At 43.7% G+C, this 21,953-nt stretch overlaps 1 protein-coding gene across 3 annotated transcripts in view; it reads right to left on the bottom strand.

Moving 5' to 3' along the window:
• Sec24AB (Protein transport protein Sec24AB) overlaps positions 1-21,953 on the bottom strand; it is a 140,120-nt gene that overhangs the window by 22,788 nt on the left and 95,379 nt on the right. For all 3 annotated transcript variants that reach the window (XM_065432844.2, XM_065432846.2, XM_065432845.1), the window contains 5 exons: positions 18,015-18,173; positions 14,570-14,743; positions 12,634-12,744; positions 6,351-6,532; positions 944-1,081 (listed from right to left, as the gene is read on the bottom strand). In XM_065432844.2, the coding sequence (XP_065288916.1) occupies positions 944-1,081; positions 6,351-6,532; positions 12,634-12,744; positions 14,570-14,743; positions 18,015-18,173 (764 nt within the window). The remainder of the gene's footprint in view (positions 1-943; positions 1,082-6,350; positions 6,533-12,633; positions 12,745-14,569; positions 14,744-18,014; positions 18,174-21,953) is intronic.

Below are 21,953 nucleotides of genomic sequence, written 5' to 3'. Positions count from 1 at the left end.
AGAGTTAAGGGCCCCGGGTGCCAGACGACCTAGCTACGCCACTGGCCATAGGATGCCCATTTCCCTACAACATTTCTTAATGCTGGAGTAGTTTAAGGGGCAATTCCAGCAAATCTTTCTTACCATGGCAGGAAAGTACAAGTCTTGCATTACTCCACACCTCCTGCCACACTTTACTCTTTCCTTACTGCTTTATACAGCATTCATTCATTGTCAGCTGCCATTTCCGTTTCGAAATCTGCTGAACACAGGCAAGTAATTGGCGTTTCCTGCTGTAGGGCACATCTTTGATGCACTCACTATCCCAACAACAAGAAATTGAATTCAAAGGTTTTACATGCCAAAACCACGATCTGATTATGAGGCACACAGTAGTGGGGGGCTCCAAATTAGTTCTTACCCCCTGGGGTTCTTTAACGAGCACTCAATGCACGGTACACCAGTGTTTCTGTATTCGCCCCCATCGAAACGTGGCCGCCGTGGCCAGGATTTGATCCCCCGACCTCATGCTTAACAGCACAACATCCTAGCCACTAAGCAACCACGACAGGTCACTGTCCCAAAAGTGCTGTCAAGACAGCTGCTGCCACCATTCGGCTCACCACGAGGTCAGGCAAGTGTCTGCTGACCAGTCAAGTTCTAATTATCCAACAAAAACCAGTTTCACGATCGACATAACAAATGTGACTCATGAAAATGTGTGGACATTGGTTGGGATTTAATTAACAAAAAAAACTGAATTAGCCACAGTCAACTAATGGAAGCTTACCATACATGCATTAGTGAGTGATATGACCTGCCATTTTTACTCAACTTTGCATCACAACTGATTTCTGAAGCTTTAGTACACACCAACCCTACGGGGATAAGAACAAGCAACCCTTACAGGCCTGCAAAACTTTCAGAAATAGATTGGTGATAGGCCCCATGCACCATGACTCACCTGGTCATCAAGCATATGTAGAGGATACAATGCTGGATAGATGTAAGTCATCAGGTACGACAGAGGCATCATTTTCATCTGCTCCATAGCAAAGACCCGTTCATCCAGCTTGGTACTAATGCCAACACGAAATGCTGTCTGCAATAGATTAGGAGAGGCAGATAGTCCACATTCACTGAAGAATCACAAGAAGAAGGCACTGATCTTACATACAGCACAAAAAGTTCTGCTCAGAAGTGGTGATACTTAATGCTGCAAATGTCTGAAAAGCATAGAAAAACGTGGTGTCGTAGAAAATCTCAGACTTAGTGATAAAGAAAAGCAAATCTGTTTTTCCCTGTTTGCAAAACTACTTGTACGATGAGCACTAATTAAGATATTGTGCAGGTAGTACATTATGGTGTTTCGGTTGAGCACTCAATTTGCACAACGGCTACATGGACACTGGTCGCCCAATGTATTCTGAGCATGGTTGCCAGAGCTTGACGTGTCGTGGCACTCTATGTAGAATGTCATATTGTTGTCAGTGCCTTTAGAGAAAACGAATGCACAAGCATGTCGTAATTTTGCGCTTATCTTGAGCACCACAGCTGTAGAAGTGCACTAATGTCATATAGTAATTACATAAAAGGAATGTAGCATTTGAGCTGTGAATCGTAAAACATCAACACAATAACCAACAATAAAACCTCAGCCTGCATTCAGACAATGCAGACAAAGCAGAAACAAGCACCAAAGCATGCAAATGCAATCTAAGCATGGCAGTCAACAAAAATCTAGTGATGGCACAATCTTGCAGTGAGGTCAAGGGGTGCAATTTGAGCAGATGGCTTATCACCGAAGACCAGAAAGCCAAAGTTGAATTGTTAAATGTGCTTTTCAATGCAATGAAAAATTAAACGAAATTCTGGGGTGTTGCATGCCAAAACCACAATACAGTAAAACCTTGTTAAACCGTACCCACTTAAACAGTCGTTTCGTTTTAAAAAGTAGTACCCCAACTCAGTGGTCATTGAACATAATGCGTTTTGTATCCGCATAAACCATACCAGGTTATTGAATACGTATAAGTTACCACATAGTATTTCCACTTTTCGTCGCGCAATCCCGGCGGTGTGTCCCCATTGGGTGGCCCGGCAGAACAACAAGCCTCAGAGATCAGAACAACGGCCTCCAAGCGACCTGTGTTTTTTCGTGTGAAGCCACATCAACATCAACATCATTTCAGCGTCGTGCCTGAGAGCGTTGTGGCGTCGTGCAAGCTAGGACTCGCATCATGCCGAAGCTACGATAAAAAACACTGGGTACTCAGCATAAAAGAAAAATTGGACATTGTTCGTGCTATCGAACGTGGCATGAAGAAGTCAGCGCTGGCCTGCGACAGGGATCTAGCATTGACTACAGTGTGTGGCATTTCCAATGCGAAGAAGTTGCTCGGCAGAGCTGCTGCGACCGTGAAAAGATGTCGGCTACAAGGTTTGTCGTTTCATCATCGTTGCCTCTGTTGTTGCTGAAGCGTCTCCTAATGACAGTGATGAGAATGACATGGAAAGCGACAGCACAGGCGACTCAGGCCCAAGAGTGGCAGAAGCTGCGCATTACGTCAGCTCACTGAATATGGCGGCAACTTATACCCCTGTCACACTAAGCATTTTAATGTCATTCGAATCAAATGGCATTAGCATCGAATTACATTATTCGGCTACTACACAGCGATATTTAATGCCATTACCACCGAATGACTTTCACAATCGAATGAGTTCGAGAAACTTATTCGGCTTCGCACTCGGAGTGAATTTGTAGTCTTAACCCCAGAAACAACGTAAAACAGGACAGTGTTTGCAAATTAAAAGCCGTACTCATAAAAAATTAATCATTTTTCCATGTTTTAATGAACTTGTTACTTTAAAGAGACAAAATTTGTACAGCAGGCTGTTGCAAAATGTTGTTACTGTCCAGCTCAGCAACGTCTGGCCGCCACAAATGCTGCCGCCACTCTGCTCGTCGGCTATATTGTAAACACTCGGGCGCCTGGTTGCACATTTTGGTTAATCAGGCATCAGCAAGCACTTTATACCTACCTTGTTCTACTTAAGTCACCACGTTTTTTTGGGATGATTGCTATTGATATCGCCACCGAATGACATTAATTTTTTTAATGTAGCACCTCTGCGGGCAAATGACATCCACTGCAACGAATGCCATTCAATTCGAATGACATTAAAACATCCATATGATAAGAAGCCAACAAACACTGACACCAAGGACAACATAGGGGAAATTACTTGTGCTTAATAAATGAAATAAAGAAACAATAATTAATGGAAATTAAAGTGGATGAAAAAAACAACTTGCCGCAGGGGGGCACTGAACCCACAACCACACCTGCCAACCAGGCGAGATGAAAAGGGGCATTCACTGTTTCAACTTCCAGTGGGAGGACCGGGGGGGTTTCGTTCAAACTTTCAGGCCCTGTTCGATGAGTCCTTTTGCAGGACCTTGCAGCAGCAGACTTTGCTCACTTAAAAAATTTGTCAGAGTAGCTTTGCTCAAAACACGGTCCAGACTGATGGCCCTTCACTAGCAGCAGGTGTTGGAGGGTTGTGTTGCACATTGATGAGCGGAACTCAGTCCTAGGTTTTCGCGCCGTGCTAAAAATCCTCTCCCACTCTGCGTTGCTATGCGGTATCACGAGTAAATCCAGCATCACCTTAGCAACTCGGTGAAACACTTTTTCCATCAGTGTTTTTCATTTTTTCAACCATAGACCACTGCACGTCCCACCTTTCTTCATTGAGAATGTCCTTTGAAAGACTGTGCGCCTGTAGTGTGGCAAACTCTGCTTCGAGAGCAGCTAAAGAGTTTTCAGCAGATTCAGTGGAATCTCAGGGCAGCAGCTGAGGAAAAAGCTGAATAAATAAACGAAGACTCGAGAGCGATGCCTGCGAAATAAATTTCAGGTTGGCCCCCCTCCGTATTCTTCAGAGTTGCGTTTCAGAATTCCGTCCACATCCACAGCGCTTCGTTTCATCGCATTTGGGAAATATTTTCCGTAGAAGAGGCCCAACGTAGTCGCTGACACTAAGCGGTAGGTTGTGTTCCGACGAGGACACTCCACACGTATAACACTGTCGTCGCACTTGTTCCGGAGAAAGTTCACTATGTTGCGTTGCTGCTCAGCAGTGCAAACATAGCTTTGATGCTTCGCTGTGGAAACAAGCAGTTTCAAGTCGCCTTTGACACCGCGAGACACGCTGATGCCGCAACCACACGTTGTACAATATGCAAAATGTTCTCCTTTTCTTTATGTCAAAAAGCACGGAAATTCAGAAGTATAAGATCACAAGAACTTCTGCAAATACCTTTTCTTGGGCTTTGATAGTGCCATGGCATCAAGCACACGAGGATTCTAAATTTACACAGTGCACCGCAGACAGACAGCCTAGCCAACACTAATACACACAAGCAGCAGCAACAAGATGCACCATGAGGAAGGCATGCATGAAATGCAAGAGCTACATTGGCTCTGGCTTTGGTCGGCTTACTAGGCACCGTAGTCGGCTGCTTAGTCGATGATACCGATGGTGTTAGTGCAGCCGCTGTTGGTGATGCTGACGATTATGATGCCGCTGTACATTCCGCAGTACCGGTTTTGCAAAAACCATTATTGCCAGAAGAAAGAAGAAGAAGAAAACCAGAAGAAAGGGGGTTATAACTCGGGCCCTCAGTTAACCCCCTTCTCGTTTATTACATAACGAGAGTCTCGAATCCGGCAACATTGATGCCTTCAGGTAGCATGTGTGGGTTTATTGGCCAGTTGCCTTCACCCAACAAGATCACATTCTCGTGGCGCCTGTGGCAAAAAGGACGTTCTACGTCCGCCGCCAAGGTCTGTGAGTGGTGGTGCTGGCTAACACTCCCAGGGTTCTGCTAGGACACATAAATACACAAGAAAGTGGATGGTGAAACGGCACCGCGGTAGCTCAATTGCTAGAGCATCGCACGCAAAATGCGAAGGTTGTGGGTTCAGTTCCCACCTGCAGCAAGTTGTTTTTTCATCCACTTTAATTTCCATTAATTATCGTTTCTTTATTTCATTTATTAAGCACAAGCAATTTCCCCTATGTTATCCTTGGTGTCAGTGTTTGTTGGCTTCTTATGATATGACTACTAAAAAAATCGGGCCCCTCAGTTAACCCCCTTCCTTCTCATTAAAACGCCCGGTGTGACAGGGGTATTAAGAAGGCTGTAGGAAAGCACGGGTGATTTTTACAGAGATGTAGTATATTCCCTGCTCGGTGCGAGTGAGTAACATTTGGCTTGGGTATTCACTAGATTATAGAATTTCATCTGGTATGCTTTGTGTACCAAGTTCAAAAAATGCTGCGGGGCCCTTTAACAAGCTTTTACTGTACTTGCCGTACTAGAACCAACACACACACACACACAAAAATAGGGTTGTACCAAAGGACTATATATCACAAGTTCTGGATCTTTTCATCAATATTTTCTCATACAGCTTTGCTGCAGCCCATATATGTGTGCCCATAATGACTTGAATTTAACAACTCACTGCATGTTGAATGAATGGGAAAGCTGCTGCACAACAGAGAGCAGCCCTACATTTATGGCCAACTGTATGTACAACAATTTTTTTCGAAGTGCCAAATACAAACAATAGGTACAAAGGTGCATGAACGTTACTGTGGTACTACCGAATGTTATATTCTCCTTGATTCAAACATTAGATCAAATGCCCGACTCATTTGTTTTGACAGTGCCTGATGCCTCATGCCTCACGTTTTGCTTCATGCAATTATGCAAATTGCACTGTTTGTAGCATATGATCATTTTCGCATGAGAGCAGCTTTAGCTCTAAAGTTGACCTTTTTTCTACTAGTCTAGAGAAAATCCATACATTTGCCCCTAATGCCTTTCCATAAGTGTACATTGGTCATATTGTAGAATACTCTACAACTATGTATTCTTACTTTTCACAAGCTTCCATCAGCTTTTCTTTTTCCAGTTTTGTCTGACTTGTGTGGGTCATCCTGTGATCCTGTGAACAACTGAAAGTCGCCTGTTCTTTTTCAGTTGTACTAATTTTCAAACAGCTACTTCAGTTATAAAAGTTGAGTTTATATGTCTGGATGAACATCTTGAAAGGGCAGCGCAAAAAGACGATGACAGAAGGCAGGAACACACAGGACAGCACTGACATGGACATGGAGGATATGTCTGGACATGGAACTGCAGCACTCTGAAATCAACTTAGATAACAAGCAAGTTTTTCAGCAGCTGCAGCACACAAATGTATCAAAATGCGCAAAATGAAAGTGTATTGCTCTGTTGGAACCACAATAAAAGCTATTTTGCAAAAAAAAAAGTCCCATTCTCCAGTACTCACATGTTTCATTAGCGCAAGCACATAGAGCGGCACAAGGCGGGCACAATGGGGGATAGGCAGCCCTAATGCAGCCGCTTGACCAGAATTCAGGGTAGTCTTGAAAGCTTGGATCAGGTCCAGGCACGCATTAACCATTGCCTCTCGTGCATCCACGACAGACGATGAAAGGCTCCGGTCCACCGCTGCAAATGCATAAGCAAAACAGCACAATATGCTTCGGGCCATCCTCTGAGCTCCAGTATTATCCCGTAATTTTCTGGCTGATCTTATCCTTCAATAATGCAAAATATTCACTGTACTTTTATATGGCTTAAGTTTTATAATGTGTGTATGCTTAATATTTTTTACAATTAGCATATATTGCCAGTACGCATGGCTTATCTCAAGAAGATAGCCTTTCTGTTACCATCCTTGATAGGACTGACAGTGTACCAACAAATACATCAACATTTCTTCATACACAGCTTCGCTTGCTCATTCTCTCCAAAAGCTTGTTCAAGTGCTTACTCCCCACATTACATCCTAGGTAGCTAAGGAATTTGCACATGTGGTTTGGGTTTGTACATGCTAAATTTCGAAAGGTCTACCCCCCAACTGGGTGCACTGGAAACCAATTGGAACCCACAGAATAAAGTGTCCTGAATATTGCAGTGTGCAGAAACCACCTCACAGGTGCACAGCCTCTCGTATGAATCTCAATATGGTGGGAGACAAGTAATGGAAGGTTTACTGTAATGCCTCATGATATAGTGTGCTTACTGCCCAATCAGTCTTCTTGAGGTGAGCTCACACTCCTGCCATTTTGGTGAAAAACAATGCCATATGATCTCATTAGAACAGTATTGCACAATCAGAGGTCTTTTTCCGTTAATATCAACCACTGAAGTGCAACATCTCTGACAAGTGAAATACTAAAGAGTGGTGCAGGTGAATTCCAGAGAATAATGGGATAATGTGCCATGCCAATTCAATTGTGTATTTTGTTTTCTATGAGTTCAAGTACTTGCCCACCTTTTGTTAGGTGTCTCCACGTGGAGCCAGCACATGCCTTATACACAAGGAGCTTCACTGAAGTGCTCTTTGCATCTACAAAATGCCGATCTTTACTTCATTACATGTGCCTGCCAAAGGTTGCGTTGTGAAGGTTAGTTTAATGTGTTACTGGGTAGATAATGCACACTTACTCAAGTAACCATTAGACTAAAAGACTAATGAAAAAGCCGTCAGTCCCATCAAAGAGGATCATACTAGCGTGGTGCATTATGCCTTTTAGACACTGTTGTTCCCATTACATGCACTGCTCATGTGATCACTCCTCATCTGCTGCTGTTACCACACACACTTGCACCACTTCTCTGATTAATATGCTTAGTTCAATACTACTTCTAACTTTGTAAGCCAATTTCCAACACTGACAAAAGCTCAGAGTGATAAAACCATACCTGTGCAAAGTTTCACTTATTGACCTATAATTTATACCCTTACTCATTAAGTTTCATCTCATTGCATGCCATTCTACCAAACCCTGCAGCATATCAATTTCTTGTGCCTCCCCTAACTAACCGACACATTACTTTTTCCCTAGATGCTACCTTCAATGCTTGTCAGTAACCCGAGAAAGTTTTGGAAAATTGTAACAAATACTAACGACAGTGAAATTGTACTTCTTGACACTGATGGCCTTCCCATACCTGCCAAGATATGTGCAACACTTCTGAATGAAAACTTTGCCTGCGATTTTTCAGCTTTGTCTACTAGCACGTCTGTTTCGTTGCCTAAGCACAATTATTTGCCTATGTGTTCAATAAAGATTGAAGCTCCTGGCATTGTAAAACTGACTGAATCCCTCCCAATGTGCTCTGCTTGTGGTGCTGACAACGTCAATTCAAGATTTCTGAAAGAAACAAAACTGTGCTCCTCTCTCTTCTTGGGCAAAATAATTCAGCAATCTTTGGATCAAGGTTTGGTGCCTCATGCTTAGAAAGAGGCGAAGGTGGTTCCACTACATAAATCAGGAAGCAAATAATCCATCATTAATTACCGACCTATTTCTCTCACTTGTATACCATGCAAGATTCTGGAGCATATAATCTTCTCTAATCTGGTCACCTTCCAAGAACCTAACTCATTCTTCACCAAGTCACAGCATGGATTTAGGAAATCATTGTCATGCGAAATGCAGTTGCTCTGCATTACCCATTCCTTACACGCCATTCTAGATTGTGGTTCCTGGGTCGATTGTATCTTTTTGGACTTTTCCAAGGCTTTTGATAAGATTAACCACCACCTATTACTCTACAAGCTTAGCAGCATAAACATCGCCAGCAAAATTCTAACTTGGATTTTCTTTTTAACTAATCACTGACAGCACGTCATTGCCAATAATTTTACCTCACCGTTGCCTCCAGTTACTTCCGGCGTGTCCACAGCTATGTACAGTTGATTCTCGTTACAACAGACTTGGATAATCCAACAAAAAAAATGACACTTTATTCGAAGTCCGTAATATCCAAAATGCCTCACTTCCGAAACTTTGGTCGCAATGTGTAACAATGTTACTGCTAAGAGCGAGTGCCGAACAACCACAATAAAAAAACAAAAAAAGTCAGTTTCACCCAAGCGGCAAAGCATAGATTGTGATAGCAAATTAGTAGACAGCTATGTGAAGTAAGGATAGTACATCGTTTTATCAGCCATAAAAAGTTGTAAACATTCACTTACTAACTAAATTAGAAGCACGGTGTCACGCGTGCACAGGTAAACACGAACACATCTTGCTCGATGATTACGGAAAGTTAGTGTCAAAACGATGGAGTGAGGAAGCATGGCAGCAGCAGCGGGCAAATTGACCTTCATGCTGTCTCTTGCTTCAACACGAACTAAATAGAAAAAAAAAGCACAGCGCATACGAAGCTACCAGCACTGGGCGCACTTTGTCCACATCACAGATCGCTTTCAAGGTACGGTAACCGCGCAGGCGTGCACTTTGTCAACATCGCAGATCACTTTCAATATATGGCGCCCACATGGCCGTGCCGTAAGTAGCAGCCACCGGAGTAGAACCTCCCCCTCTCCCTTGCCTTGCCTTCCCCTCGTGCCTCGCGCGCAAAAGAAGACGACGTGCTTCCACCCCGCCATCCTTCCTCGTGCACACGATATTGAGCCGCGATCATCAAAACTTCGCAAGTCAGCTGTCAGCCTGTGTCGACATGGAAGAAGTCCATTTTATGCACCAGATTTTGACAAAAATTGCCGCTGATCTCGTCCACTATAGCCGATAGTCCGTTGTAGCATGGTCCGTTAAAATCGAACTTCATTGCATTAATAGAATAGGTAGAGCAAAGTAAGGTTGAAATATGGTCTGTTATATCCCAAAGTCTGTTGTATGCGGGTCCGTTGTAAAGAGCCTATTGAGTCCTCTACTTTTCCTCATCTATACAGTGAAAGCTTGTTAATTCGAACTTCATTAATTCGAATTTATGGATAATTCGAACTGTACGATTTGGTCCAGCCAAGCTCCACCGAAGTCTATGTATAAAAAAGTCCATTAATTCGAACGCGAGAAGGTTCCCTCACGGATAATTCGAACTACGCTCGCCTGGCACACAGCCAGAGAAACGCGCCTACTGCCTACAGACAAGGCTGTATTGCCTCCGAAACGGAGAGAACGGCGAGAGAAGGCAAAATCGGAAAAAAATCTAACCGACGCGGGGTCAGCCAGAAGGCAGCGGCAGCTGCCGCCTCTCCGTTCTACGTACCCTCCGAGACTTCTTGCTCGTTGCGAATCTCGGAGGCTTTGCAAATCTTGTACAGCTGCTAATGTTGTGCGGAGATGGCACGGCAAGCTGCAAAACACAGCGAATCAAGTACGTCGCAGCTGCGCTTGCAATCAAGAGCCAACGAATCAGGGCCTTCGCCACCTTCACATGTTCAGCGTCTTTGTCTCGGCAGTCTTCATCGGTGGTGCACCTCTGTTTTCAGCTTAGGAGGTATCGGCCGTCGCGATTCATTGTGATGGTGTTAAGCCTCGGCTAACGTTCGTTTCGGTGGACATCGCTGGTGTGGCACAGTCGGACCCAGAGCTTCGACTTGAAGAGGGCGTGTGCCCGCGGCACACGCCATCACTTTCCGACACGCCAAATTTCTGACATGTCCTACTGCTTCCAAATCGCAGTGTACTGTTGCCCTCCTTCACTTTCGTTAGTTCGAACTTTCGTTAATTCGAACTGAAGCGGCTTCCCCTTGCGGTTCGAATTACGAGCTTTTACTGTATTAATGATTTACCCGATTGTGTACAATCGGGTAAAGTTTTGTTTCAAGTGACAACTTTACTTTATAAGAAGGCAGCATCACTGCTACACAGAAGTAGCAATTACACGAGGTGACACACATATTAGTTCCCTGTCCCTGTTTGAAAAACAGACTGAATATCCATCATTCTGTGCTTTCTCCAATTTTGTGTGTGCCATCTACATGCCTTTACATTTACATACCACATCAAGAAATAAAGCATTTGGTTGTTGGCGACTGCTTTGTCCTTGTGTGATTCCTTCTGTGTCCTGTGTGGCCCTGTTAAATCTTCTCTTTACCAGTGTAAGCTAGTGTTTAAAAAAAAAATTACACGCAGGATCTCCTGTGGGAGTTAAATGATGTGTAAGCATTTGTTACGAATCAACTGCTGTTTTGTCACCATATGTTGCTGTGTTGGTATAATTACGTGAAACACTGTGAAAGAATCATGAAACAGAGAAGCGTGGTTGCAACACCGAAATATTAAGTGAAATCAGCATGAGGCAACGAAGAAGAGGCGAGTAGTTGCAATGTTCACTCATGTTATATGCTGGTGGATTTGGATGAAGCCATTGCTTCGTGGAAGTCGAGCACTGGCCAATGTGTGCCGTAGTATGTGACGTAATTGAACAGTGTCATGTTTGGCAGACTTCATGCATAGACATGGTTGATAACACTGCCTCCTCTTGGTGCTAACCATTACCAATCGTGATCAACCATACTCTGACAGCAGCTATGTAGACCCTACTTTGAAAGCGATCTGTGATGGGGACAGTGTGTGCCAAGGGCTGGTAGCTTCATGTGCGCTGTGTTCTTGCTACTTAGTTCACATTGAAGCAAGAGGCAGCACAAAGGTGAATTTGCTCACTGCTGCATGCTATATCTTAACTCTTTGACGGTCAACGACGTAAATATACGGCGCCGCAAACAAATCCAAAAATGGTTGATGCCGTATATCTACGGCGCCGTCTGTACATTTAAAAAGCTCGCCAATTTCCTAACTTTTTATTTTCTGTCATGCGCTGCCACTATGTGGGGATACAGGGAATTTTTTTCACGTGCCTCCCTCTCTTGATTTTCGTTGCATGGTTTGTTTTAGCACTAGTTTGCTCCCGCGCATTTATATAATACCGCTCGCACATTGGCGCACGCGCCTGCGGGCGGCCGTTTGGATTTTGTTTCACTGGCGGTTTCGGCTTTTTGCACTTGCAAAACTGATGGCTATCTCATTCCTAATCGCTCAAAGGGTGACCGCTTGTTTCTCGCTCGTTTAGGGCTCACAGGGGTGCACATAGGAAGGATGCCGCTGTGTATGCGTTTCCGCTTCTTTTCTTTTTTTTTGACTCGCGAACACTAATTGCCCTAGCTGGTTGGCGATAAGATGAAGATTAGTGGAAGTTTGTCACACGTTTTGTTTTTTTTTGATGGGCACACAAGCAAACAGTTTTCTTGAGTGCGCGCGCCTAGGCAGTTCGATTAAGCTATGGACGTACGTATTGGTGCAAGAGCAGGAAAATTTGAGACTTGCGAAATATTCTCGTGTGCGGATTTTCAAAGCCTTGAACTATGTGCATAAAAATGCATCCAATTTTTATTTCTGATAAGTGTATTTCCTTTTTTATTGTTGTTATTCATGAATGAAGAGTGCATATATACCAACGCAAAATATTTTTTTCTCACTTTACAGTCACCCTAGAAAAATTACAGTAAATTTTATTCGAAATAAGTCCCTAAGAAGAATTGAAATTTGCAATAAAAAGAATCGACCCTGGGCAGTCGCATATGGCGAAAAAAATCAACCCTCAAAGGGTTAAAAGCAATCTTGTCTTATGTGACCAACGGACAGGTTTCTTGGTTAGGTAGGCACAGAAATGCTTACATATTTAAAATAGGTATTCTCAAACAGTTGTTTATATGGTGGGAGTCTTACATACCTAAACAACAAATGGCCTATGATGCTGTAGAGGAACTAGAGGAACAAAGACGCACTCACCCATCTTACAGAGCATGCCCATGACTGCTTCCTGGTCTACAGATCCGAGGATGTCTTGCAGCATTGCAGTTACTGGAAGGCACAGCGTGTGCACCCGAATCCGTCTTTCACCTGGATGGACAGTGACACAATGGAACTGAACCATGGTTTCACTTCCTAAAGCGCACACAATACAACTGAACTTATATGGGAATTAGGTTATGAGGTTCGAAAATCAACATTATGGCTTAGCTGCTTGATCATGTGACAAAGACCTGCTTGCTTAAAGGGACACTAAAGGTTAATATTAAGTGAACGTGGACTGATGAAATACCATCCCAGAAACCTTGAAACACTTGTTTCAGGCAAAGAAGAGACTTATTTTAAGAGAAAATGCGTTCTGAAGCGTTCGCGTACCTCTAGCACAGTTCAAATCGCCCGCTCTCCGATCGAGGAGTGGTGGCGTCATGGTCTCGTAGTGATGTTGCGCTGTCAATGAGTAAAACGGCGCCTGCAGATGGCGCTATGGCTTTTCTGCGCAAAACGCAAATGCGTGGCCAGAAACAGAGCCAAGACAGAGCCGACAGCAGCGCGAAAGCGGAACTATGGTGGGTGGTGGAAGGGAAAATGCGCGACGATAAGCTGGTTCTTTATTTTATGATGCCAACTTTGATGCTCGTTGCAATGGATGACTCTGACGACACATTGGCTCACGATGCTGGGCTCGACTTCAGCGATTTAAACACTGATGAACGTGACCTGCTGCTGAGGGCTCGTGCTGCCGACATCATTGTGTACTACTACGATGGCAACTGTATGTCATGGCTGTATATATTCGCACATTTGTAGTTCCTTCGTGAAATCACCGCCCCGTCTTCAACCCGCAGTTCTTGTGCTTCAGAGAATACAGGCAAGACTGACGGAACAGCGCTACAGGAAAGCAGTGCTTTGAAAGGCACTCCACACGACTTCAATAAGTCGGCGTTGAACTCGTAATCCTCTGGGCTAAAGTGCAGCGAGAACACTATGCGATTTTTCGGCTCTTTGCCAACGCGATGTGGCAGAGGTACGGCACTTAACCACTTCGAACGGAGAGGTTCACTCGTTGGCACACAGTGATAAGTAACGTTGGATTCATCGCTGCAACTGCCCTCGGCCAAGTTCCGCGGACCGTTCGCGCATCACACGACATCACATGGACGTGGCATTCTTGCTGCTTGTTCCAAATGTAAGTTTCCCGAGCCAGCAGAACCAGCGCAGCACGATGCGATAGTGCAACAACTGAAACTCCAAAGTGCACACGGCGCAAAGTCGAGTGCGCAAAGTCAAGCAAAAACGAAACCTTTCGACCATCCATATTACTGAAGGGCAACGTCAAAAGGTTATTTTTTCTTAGAATCGAATAGAAGTAGACAAGTAGCATTTTCTTCCGTCTTATAACCTAATGAAATGATCTTTTTAACAAGAATAGTTGAGTACTAGTGAATAAATTATGATGAGGAGTGCCTTCGTCATCGGGCTAGTACCGGAATGTCGCTGGGGGGGTCTCAAATTGTGTCATGCCTTTACCTCAATTTCTCTGTTACTAAAGCTCTGTTCGCAATTATATTGACACCTTAGATGTTCTAGAGCATTGCTTTATCACTTTACCTTGCCTTCATAGTAACCTTTAGTGTCTCTTTAACCCCCAAAAAGCGCAATGAAGTTGCCACCATAAAAGCAAGCTGCTGCAGAGATGCAGATTAAAAAATGCTCTCATGAAATTTGAGCAAGAACAATCCACCAGTGAACACAAAACCTTCTATTGAAGTTGCTAGAATGAAAATGTAGGTCACTGCATTACAAAGGATTCTACAATGCAAATTTCTTATTAGTAAACCAGGCTCTACAGTAGCCTTTTTTCATTTCTATTCAGAATTTAAATTACACACCCATCTCTCCCATTCTGTTCTCTTACCTCGACTGGACGTGTAAAGTACAGCCGCCTGAAAACAGGCAAGATTGCAGTCAGCCAAGCTCTCTTCAATGGCTATCTGCATGCCAAAACCTGCATCTGGGTTAACATTGGGCAGTGACAGCAGGTCTGTCGAGCGCACAAAGAAGTTGCCATGGAACGTGTGGATCACAAGTCCTGTGCCGGATGGAGAATGAAGAAAAACAGTTACACAGCAGAAATTAACAGTTTTCTGTCAAGTACATTTCATAACATATGGAAGTTACACTTCAGAGAGCAAAAATTTCCTGTTATGCTTGCTGCATTAGTTTTTTAAAAGTTTTCAAGTTTTCACATCATAAGTACACAACACAGCATAACAACTTCACAGTTTGTTTAACCTCGATATAATGAACATGAACATAACAGATTATCGTACATTACAAAGTAAATTTCAAATGTGTCTCATTGATATCAGTATGCAACGAATACGTACTGTCGACTTCCATTAATTTGATCTGGACGTGACTGATGAAACTGGTCAAATTATCTGGTGGGTTGAATTAAACAAGTCAGAGAAAGTGGCAAAACATGCCATTGATTCACTTGGCAGTATTTGGCTTTAAAATTGAAGTTAGCTTTGCCGCAATACAGTCGTTTTATGAGGTGAAGCATACTGACCTGGGAAAGGTGCCACTGATAGGGACATAGCACATGTTCCTTGATTTACGCAAGCACATGCACTGTCTCCGGTCGCAGTACGAGCCCCTAGACGCCTACTAAGTTTACTGGCAGGCCTTCAGATTTTTAGACAGACCCCCGCTCTTTTGTCGGCTTTAAAAGTCCCTTCGACTTTCGAAGTTCTTTCATCTTAGAGGCTGCCTTTCCACTAGCTTTCCCAAAACACAGATGGCTTTTCTCCATGTCTCAGTGCACGGTGCGTGAATGTGCATATAATTAAGGAATGTGTCCTATTCCCTGTTAACAGTCTCATATATGAGACATACGTAATGGGTGAAACGTCCCAAAATTCAAATCGACACAATTCAAATTGTCAGAGCAACGTCAGAAACAGCTCTGAATGGCAGCCAGTATGTATATTAGACGTCTATGTGTGCTCAAACTGTGATCGGAGACAGTGCATGTGCGCATGTATATTTAAGGAAAGAGTACTATGTCCCGTGACAATGGCCGCTCTCCATTCTTGATATGCTTCACCACCATAAACAGCGTATGCTTCTCCGCATAAACCCGTTGTATTGTGATGAAGCCGGCCAGCCAAGTTCGCATTATTCGAGAAAGGCCAATTATTATCAGGGAAATGCCAATTTTGAGACTGAAATAATGGATGTTCGGGCTCATAGAAATGTATGGGCGCTGGCTGGGATCTTTGGTAGCCATCGAATTAACAGCAAAATCGAATTAACCGTAGCTGAATGAACTCTTTCCGGGCACTAAATACGCAATTGTGTACGCCAAGATAGTGCATAAACAGCAAAAGTATTGATGAACGTAATGATATTTAAAATGTCTCACAAACGTTTTGAAACACTTCCGATTGGAATAGCGCTGTAAGTGTGAATAAGGTGTGCAAAATGTTTTAGTAAAACGACTGGGTAGGTAGACGGCTGTGTGTTTTTGCTCAGTGTGAATATGTTGTTGTAAGTAATGGGTTCCCTTCTTTCAGTTTTCCTAATGTGTTGCACTGGGCATTATTTTCAGGTGGCTGGATAGATGCTTTTTAAGCCTGCTATAGACATGAAATAGTTGATGTTCTTATGCCTGATCATGCTGTAGCGAATTTTCGTGTGGAGTCCACATTCTGTAAAGTTGACAAAACTCACTAAAATATGTAAAATTATTAAGCTATTCTACAGGTTACGCTCTTTACGATTCTGAATATGGGTGCAATGTGATGAAAGTAAGTTGTAAGGTAATCCGACCCTTTAAGGTGAACATAAATAAAATAAGTGAAATACACGCCGATAACACCAAAGCACCTCACCCGAAACCCACATGAGAATACCAACACCTCTCACAGCTGATATATCTGATGAAAATGGCAACTGACAAAAGCTCTGCAAGAAGATACCTGGATTTGGCGGTGTCACTACCAGGTCTTGGCAGAAATGCCAGATAAACAATTAATTTCTCATTTTTAATAAATTACGACAGTTTTCTGTAATCTTACAAAAACTACATTTGAAAAAAAAGCATGAAGTGGTGAACAGGGTGAAGAAATAACGGTGGCACTTGCTTGGCAATTGGCGCAAGCAATTGGCACCAATTTCAAGTCACTGGAAAAATGGATGAGGGCACTTGCTTGGCATTTTACAGTTACGGATTTTGACACCCTCTACTTGAACCTAGTTAATGTTTTCATTGTTAAAGATATATTACACTGTGTTCGAGGAAGCCAAAGGCAACCTAGCAACTTTCAAGAAGTGTTACTGCACCATAACAGTTAAAATTTTAGAAATTACTTCGAAATTCATGTTGTCACACTGATTTACCAGAGCGGGGGTTTCGGCCCAAAATTCAGCAAATGGAAGTTTGGCCTACAGTTTTTCTTCTTGTAATCAACCTCTTACGCATTAATGAAAATATAATTTTAAAAGAATACTTTACTAGTCTAAAAAGATTTAGTATTCCTATTTGGTCCTTGAGAATGCACAAACAAGAATGGGTATGCCTGCTTTTCACGCTATGGGATAAAATTAAAATTAAATTCTGGAATTTTACATGAGAAAACCAGTTCTGATTATGAGGCGTGCCATAGTGGGAAACTCCAGATCACTAATTTCGACCACTTGGGGTTCTTGAGCATGTACCCAATGCACAGTACGTAGCCGTTTTTGCATCTCACCCCCATCGAAATGTGGCCACCATGGCCGGCATTTGATCCCGCAACCTCATGCTTAGCAGGGCAACGCCAAAGCCATTACACCCCCCCGTCATGTAGGGCTTACACTATGGGACATCTTTAGGGCCACACGACGCAACCAAGCCTTCACATTCAGTCTTACTACTGAGCAAAGCAACACCACTGCTGTAATGCACTTGCTTTCACTTGGCGTCTGAACAAATAGCGCTGAAGCATATCACTGTAAAAGGCAGATGAAGATCTACACGAGCATTATAACGTAGCTCTCCACATCTGTGCTAAGGTGAGGAAAAATTTTAGATTCTCAAGGCTGTCACCAGGCATCACCACATGCAAAAATACTGTTGCTATTGTGTCGCACACTCCAGTGAGGAGAATGAAAATGGCAACACCTTCTTCCTCCCTTAAGCCTTTGTTATTTTCCTCCTCGCCCATGAAAAAAAGTCTAAACATTTACTTATAAACAATTGTGTCGTAACACCAGTTTTAGAAGCGTATTTACTTCATTATTTCAGTAAAATAATAATACAGAAAGAAAGCACAAACTAAAGAAATTCCTGTAACTGGAAGGCTAGAAAAACATACCTTTGGTGCACCGTATCCTCATAACTGCTTCAAAACCGATCTTGCGTGTGATGTAATATCTCAGCTCAGCCTCAAATTTTTCCACCTGACTCCGGTTCTGAGTGCTGTGCAGGCCTGGATAATAGCTGATGCAGCCTGCAGAGTACTTGGAGATGCAGGCTGTAACGAAAAGAAATGGAAGGTGAGACAAAGTATTACAGAAGAGAATTAGAAATACTGCACATTTTCAATACACTGTTAAATGGAGCTCGACTGCTTTGGGTGGTCACAATAAAGACATATTTATTCGAGCATAGCAGTTCATAACAACCCCTTAACTGTTGCCATCAGAGGAGGCCGGATTGAAGGTGAAATTACAGAGCATGCGAGGCTGAATGAAACTGGAAACTGCACTGCCAGGCATGTTTCCATAAGAAATTTGAGAATGGAGTCCAGCAAGTGCAGTTGCGAAATCCCTCTTTGGCCAGGAACCAAAGTGTTGGGAACTTTGGTTCCTTGTCAAAACTGTCCAAAAGGAGTGTGCCGTGTGCCGTGTGCTTTATTTTCATCGGCAATGGTGTGCATTGCTGATGATCAGCAGGCGGATCAGCCATGTTCCGTTTCGGTGGCGAGTCAAGCGAAGTTGAGAAACCACGTGGCCAGGAACAACTTCGACAAAACCAACAAAAATGAACGCGAGCGATTAAGCTGTTCGCAGAACTGCACTGAATGAGGAGCCATTGAGCAACATGCGAGCAATCTGCTTGTAGCGCAGTTGGCGCAGTCCATTTGTGTTTCAGAGGGTGGGGCGGCGTAGAGCTATGGGCACAACCCGTTCATGTTCAGAGGGGTGGAAGGGCAACGGGAGAGCCACGCGGAGATGGCTAGAAAGTGAGCTTGTGGCGGCTGTTGGAACAGCGGCCCATCGTGCAGCGGCTCGAATTTCGCGTTTTCTTTTTCTTTTCAAGAATTTCGCATTTCACTACCTTTCGGCTTGGACACCCAGCAGCCAGACTTCATCGTTATAACCGATAATGCAGCGTCAGGGCATTGTAGTAAGCGGGTTATTTCACCATGAAAAACATACAAAAGTCGACGGTGCAGTAGCTTCTCATTGTTATAATCAATATTGTATTGTTAAAACCGGTATCGTTATAGTGGGTTCAACTGTATTGAAGTTTGTTATTGGCCTCGAGCTCCACCACTGGAAAAGCTGGCGCCACTGTCGCCGTGACGTGCTATTAGGGATCACGTGGACATAGCGGCCGCGTCGGCTGCTTCGGGAGCGCCGAAGCGAGCTGAAAACGAGTTTAAATTCCCTCGTACGATACGGTCCTCATTTAGTGGTGAGATTTTCCCGCTTCGAGTGTCTCCTTTACAACGCTTGACTGCACTACAATAAGTAGTGGCTGCCTTAGAAGGCGTGCAACATGGTAGGCTACTGCTCGGTGCCGCAGTGCCGGACGTACGCAACGGAGCCCGGTGTCAGCCTTATTCACACGTAGCTGCAGGACAAGAAGCTGCGTGAAGCTTGGCTCGCGAAACATAAAACCGGCAAACAGACATCGGCTACAACTCGGGTATGCAGCAAGCACAGACGCGAGGAATATTTCTGCTACGGCGCCGGGTCTGCGATGTTCGGAAAACGCGCACTGAGACGCTCGCCCAAGTCTGCTGCCCGACTAATGTCATGACGGTTTCATCTAGGAACTTGTCGATGCTATAGATACCGGCAAGTTCACTGTAGTGGAAAGGGAGTGGTAAGAAGCACGTTAAAAAAAAGCATGGCATATGGTCCATGTTTGTGTTATAAATTATTACGCTGGATTACAAAAAAGCAGCAGCGGGAAATCGCACGCTGAGAACACCGATAAACATACAGTGTGACGCAACTCGAGAAATAATATGGAAACGTCCAAGAATTTAGAAGAAAAAAAATTGAATCGTCGCGACGGCATATCACAGTCCCCATAGGCGTCGAAGTCTCTACAATTAAATTATTTTTTAACAGCTCTGATAGCGCCCACGCAACATTGGTTGCTTGTATACTGCCAAATGCTCATATTCTGCAGCCTAAAGCTCAAGGCACGGTGCAAAACAGTGCGCGGACAAGCATGCAGACGCGCAGTCAGTCACTGCAAATCTGTGCGATCGCTGCATAGAGGCTTCATTCTATTACGCTCCATTTAGTTATACAAACACTATAAGAGCATATTTCACATAGTTTGCTCTCAGCGTTTCAAGAAGCCGGTTCTGGAGATTACATCGCGGCGACCGCGCGCAGTGGCGGTCACTGTACGTATCCGGTAAAGGATAGCGTCTGTAAACGATTCTGTGATTTCAGTTTGCCCAAGATTATTATTTAGACTCTCTCGTTTCGAAAGTACTTACAGAAATGTCCGGGAGAGCTCGCGCATGGTGTTTTCAGTGAGCGCTGACAGCAAAACCTATGAGGAGCGCGCCGCGTAATCCCTCATACTACGCCAGCGAGGCGCTTCCGATAGATGGCGACTATATCAAGGTTTAACTGTATTGAAGTTTGTTATATCAAGGTTTAACTGTATTCCATTTTAAATATGCGCTTGCTGCATACCCACAGGAATTAGGCACCTTTAAATCACATACAATTCCAGGGTTACATATATGTGTGTGTACGTGCATGTGTGTTGGCACAAGACACATTTGATTTATGCACAATCTGGTCAGCCTTGGCTCCTTATTTCCCTTTTATGAAGCAACACCAATGATGCGAGCTTCTAGATGGATGGATGGATGGAATAACTTTAATTAAATGTCCTGCGAGCTACGGGGAGCAAGGCCCTATAAAGCGGGCTATTCCCACGTTGGGACCGGGAGTTTCAACTCCCTGGTCGCATTGTGGGCTCGCTGGACAGCCCAGAGCTGCTCCGCCAGGTCCGCGCTGCGTAATGCTTCTTGTAGCCTGGCGGAGTCTTGATTCTTGTTTGCGTGGATCCAACCACATGGCCAGAGCAAACGACATACATCTAGTGTGCTATGGCAATTTTCGCAATATGATGTGTATAGCTCAGGCAAGTAGTGCGAGCTTCTAGAGTATATCTCATTCAATTTGGCTCAAACAAGTGATGTAAAAATCCAGCCTCCTTATTGGCTAGTTTCATTGTAGCCAACAGAAGCATTCACTTAAGAGCCCTACAATGATCCCTACACCATGAAATGTGTAACACATTCAATGAATATTTTGATTTGTGCTGGTTTATCAGTTCTCAACCTTGTTTATGAGTGCTGGGCTGGTATAGCATAAAACTATTCCAATCTGTTTTTATTGCAAATCAGCCATTAGGCCACTGTGATAGGTCAATGAGGCTCGAGCTCTGCCCATATGGGAGGGCGCCACACCTATACGGGCGGAGCCATTTTGACCCATCAGGGAGGGTTAATGGCCAATTTGGAATAAAAACAGAGTGGAATAATTTTATGTTATACCACCCCTGTCCTCCATGCCAACTATGGCACGCACTTGCTCTGATGCCCTTCAATGCCCCGAAAGTTGCTGAAGAAGATATAGTGGATACTCTGTTTACCCGATTCCAATGCGCACGTTTCTTCCTAGAAAATAGCTAAAAATACTGCCAGTAAGTCATAATTAACTGTGTAATGCCCAATGTATAAATCATGCTACACTGAGTTTGATGCCTTGAAATGCTGATTGATGCATTGGAAATTTCATGCAAAGCCTGCAGTGGCTTTATTGATATTCTAGAGTAAAGTTTCAGTGGTGGATAGGTTTAGCAAAGCAATTACTAATAACTTCAGTTTTAGGGTATACATGAAAAAATCATTTGTTTCTTTCCTACAAATGTACTCTCTATTGCAAGACATGTCAACAATTTGTTCCAATTTTCCTTAACGTCAAACTGTGTTTGGGCATTACAGAGTTAAATATACAATCGAACCCATGTTCGCCGTGTTGGCGACAGC

The sequence above is a fragment of the Dermacentor albipictus genome, chromosome 1 (genome assembly GCF_038994185.2).
Source record: "Dermacentor albipictus isolate Rhodes 1998 colony chromosome 1, USDA_Dalb.pri_finalv2, whole genome shotgun sequence".
Taxonomy (NCBI): Eukaryota; Metazoa; Arthropoda; class Arachnida; order Ixodida; family Ixodidae; genus Dermacentor; species Dermacentor albipictus.
Note: the sequence above shows the minus strand (reverse complement) of the source record. Positions and strands in the feature narration are given on the sequence as shown.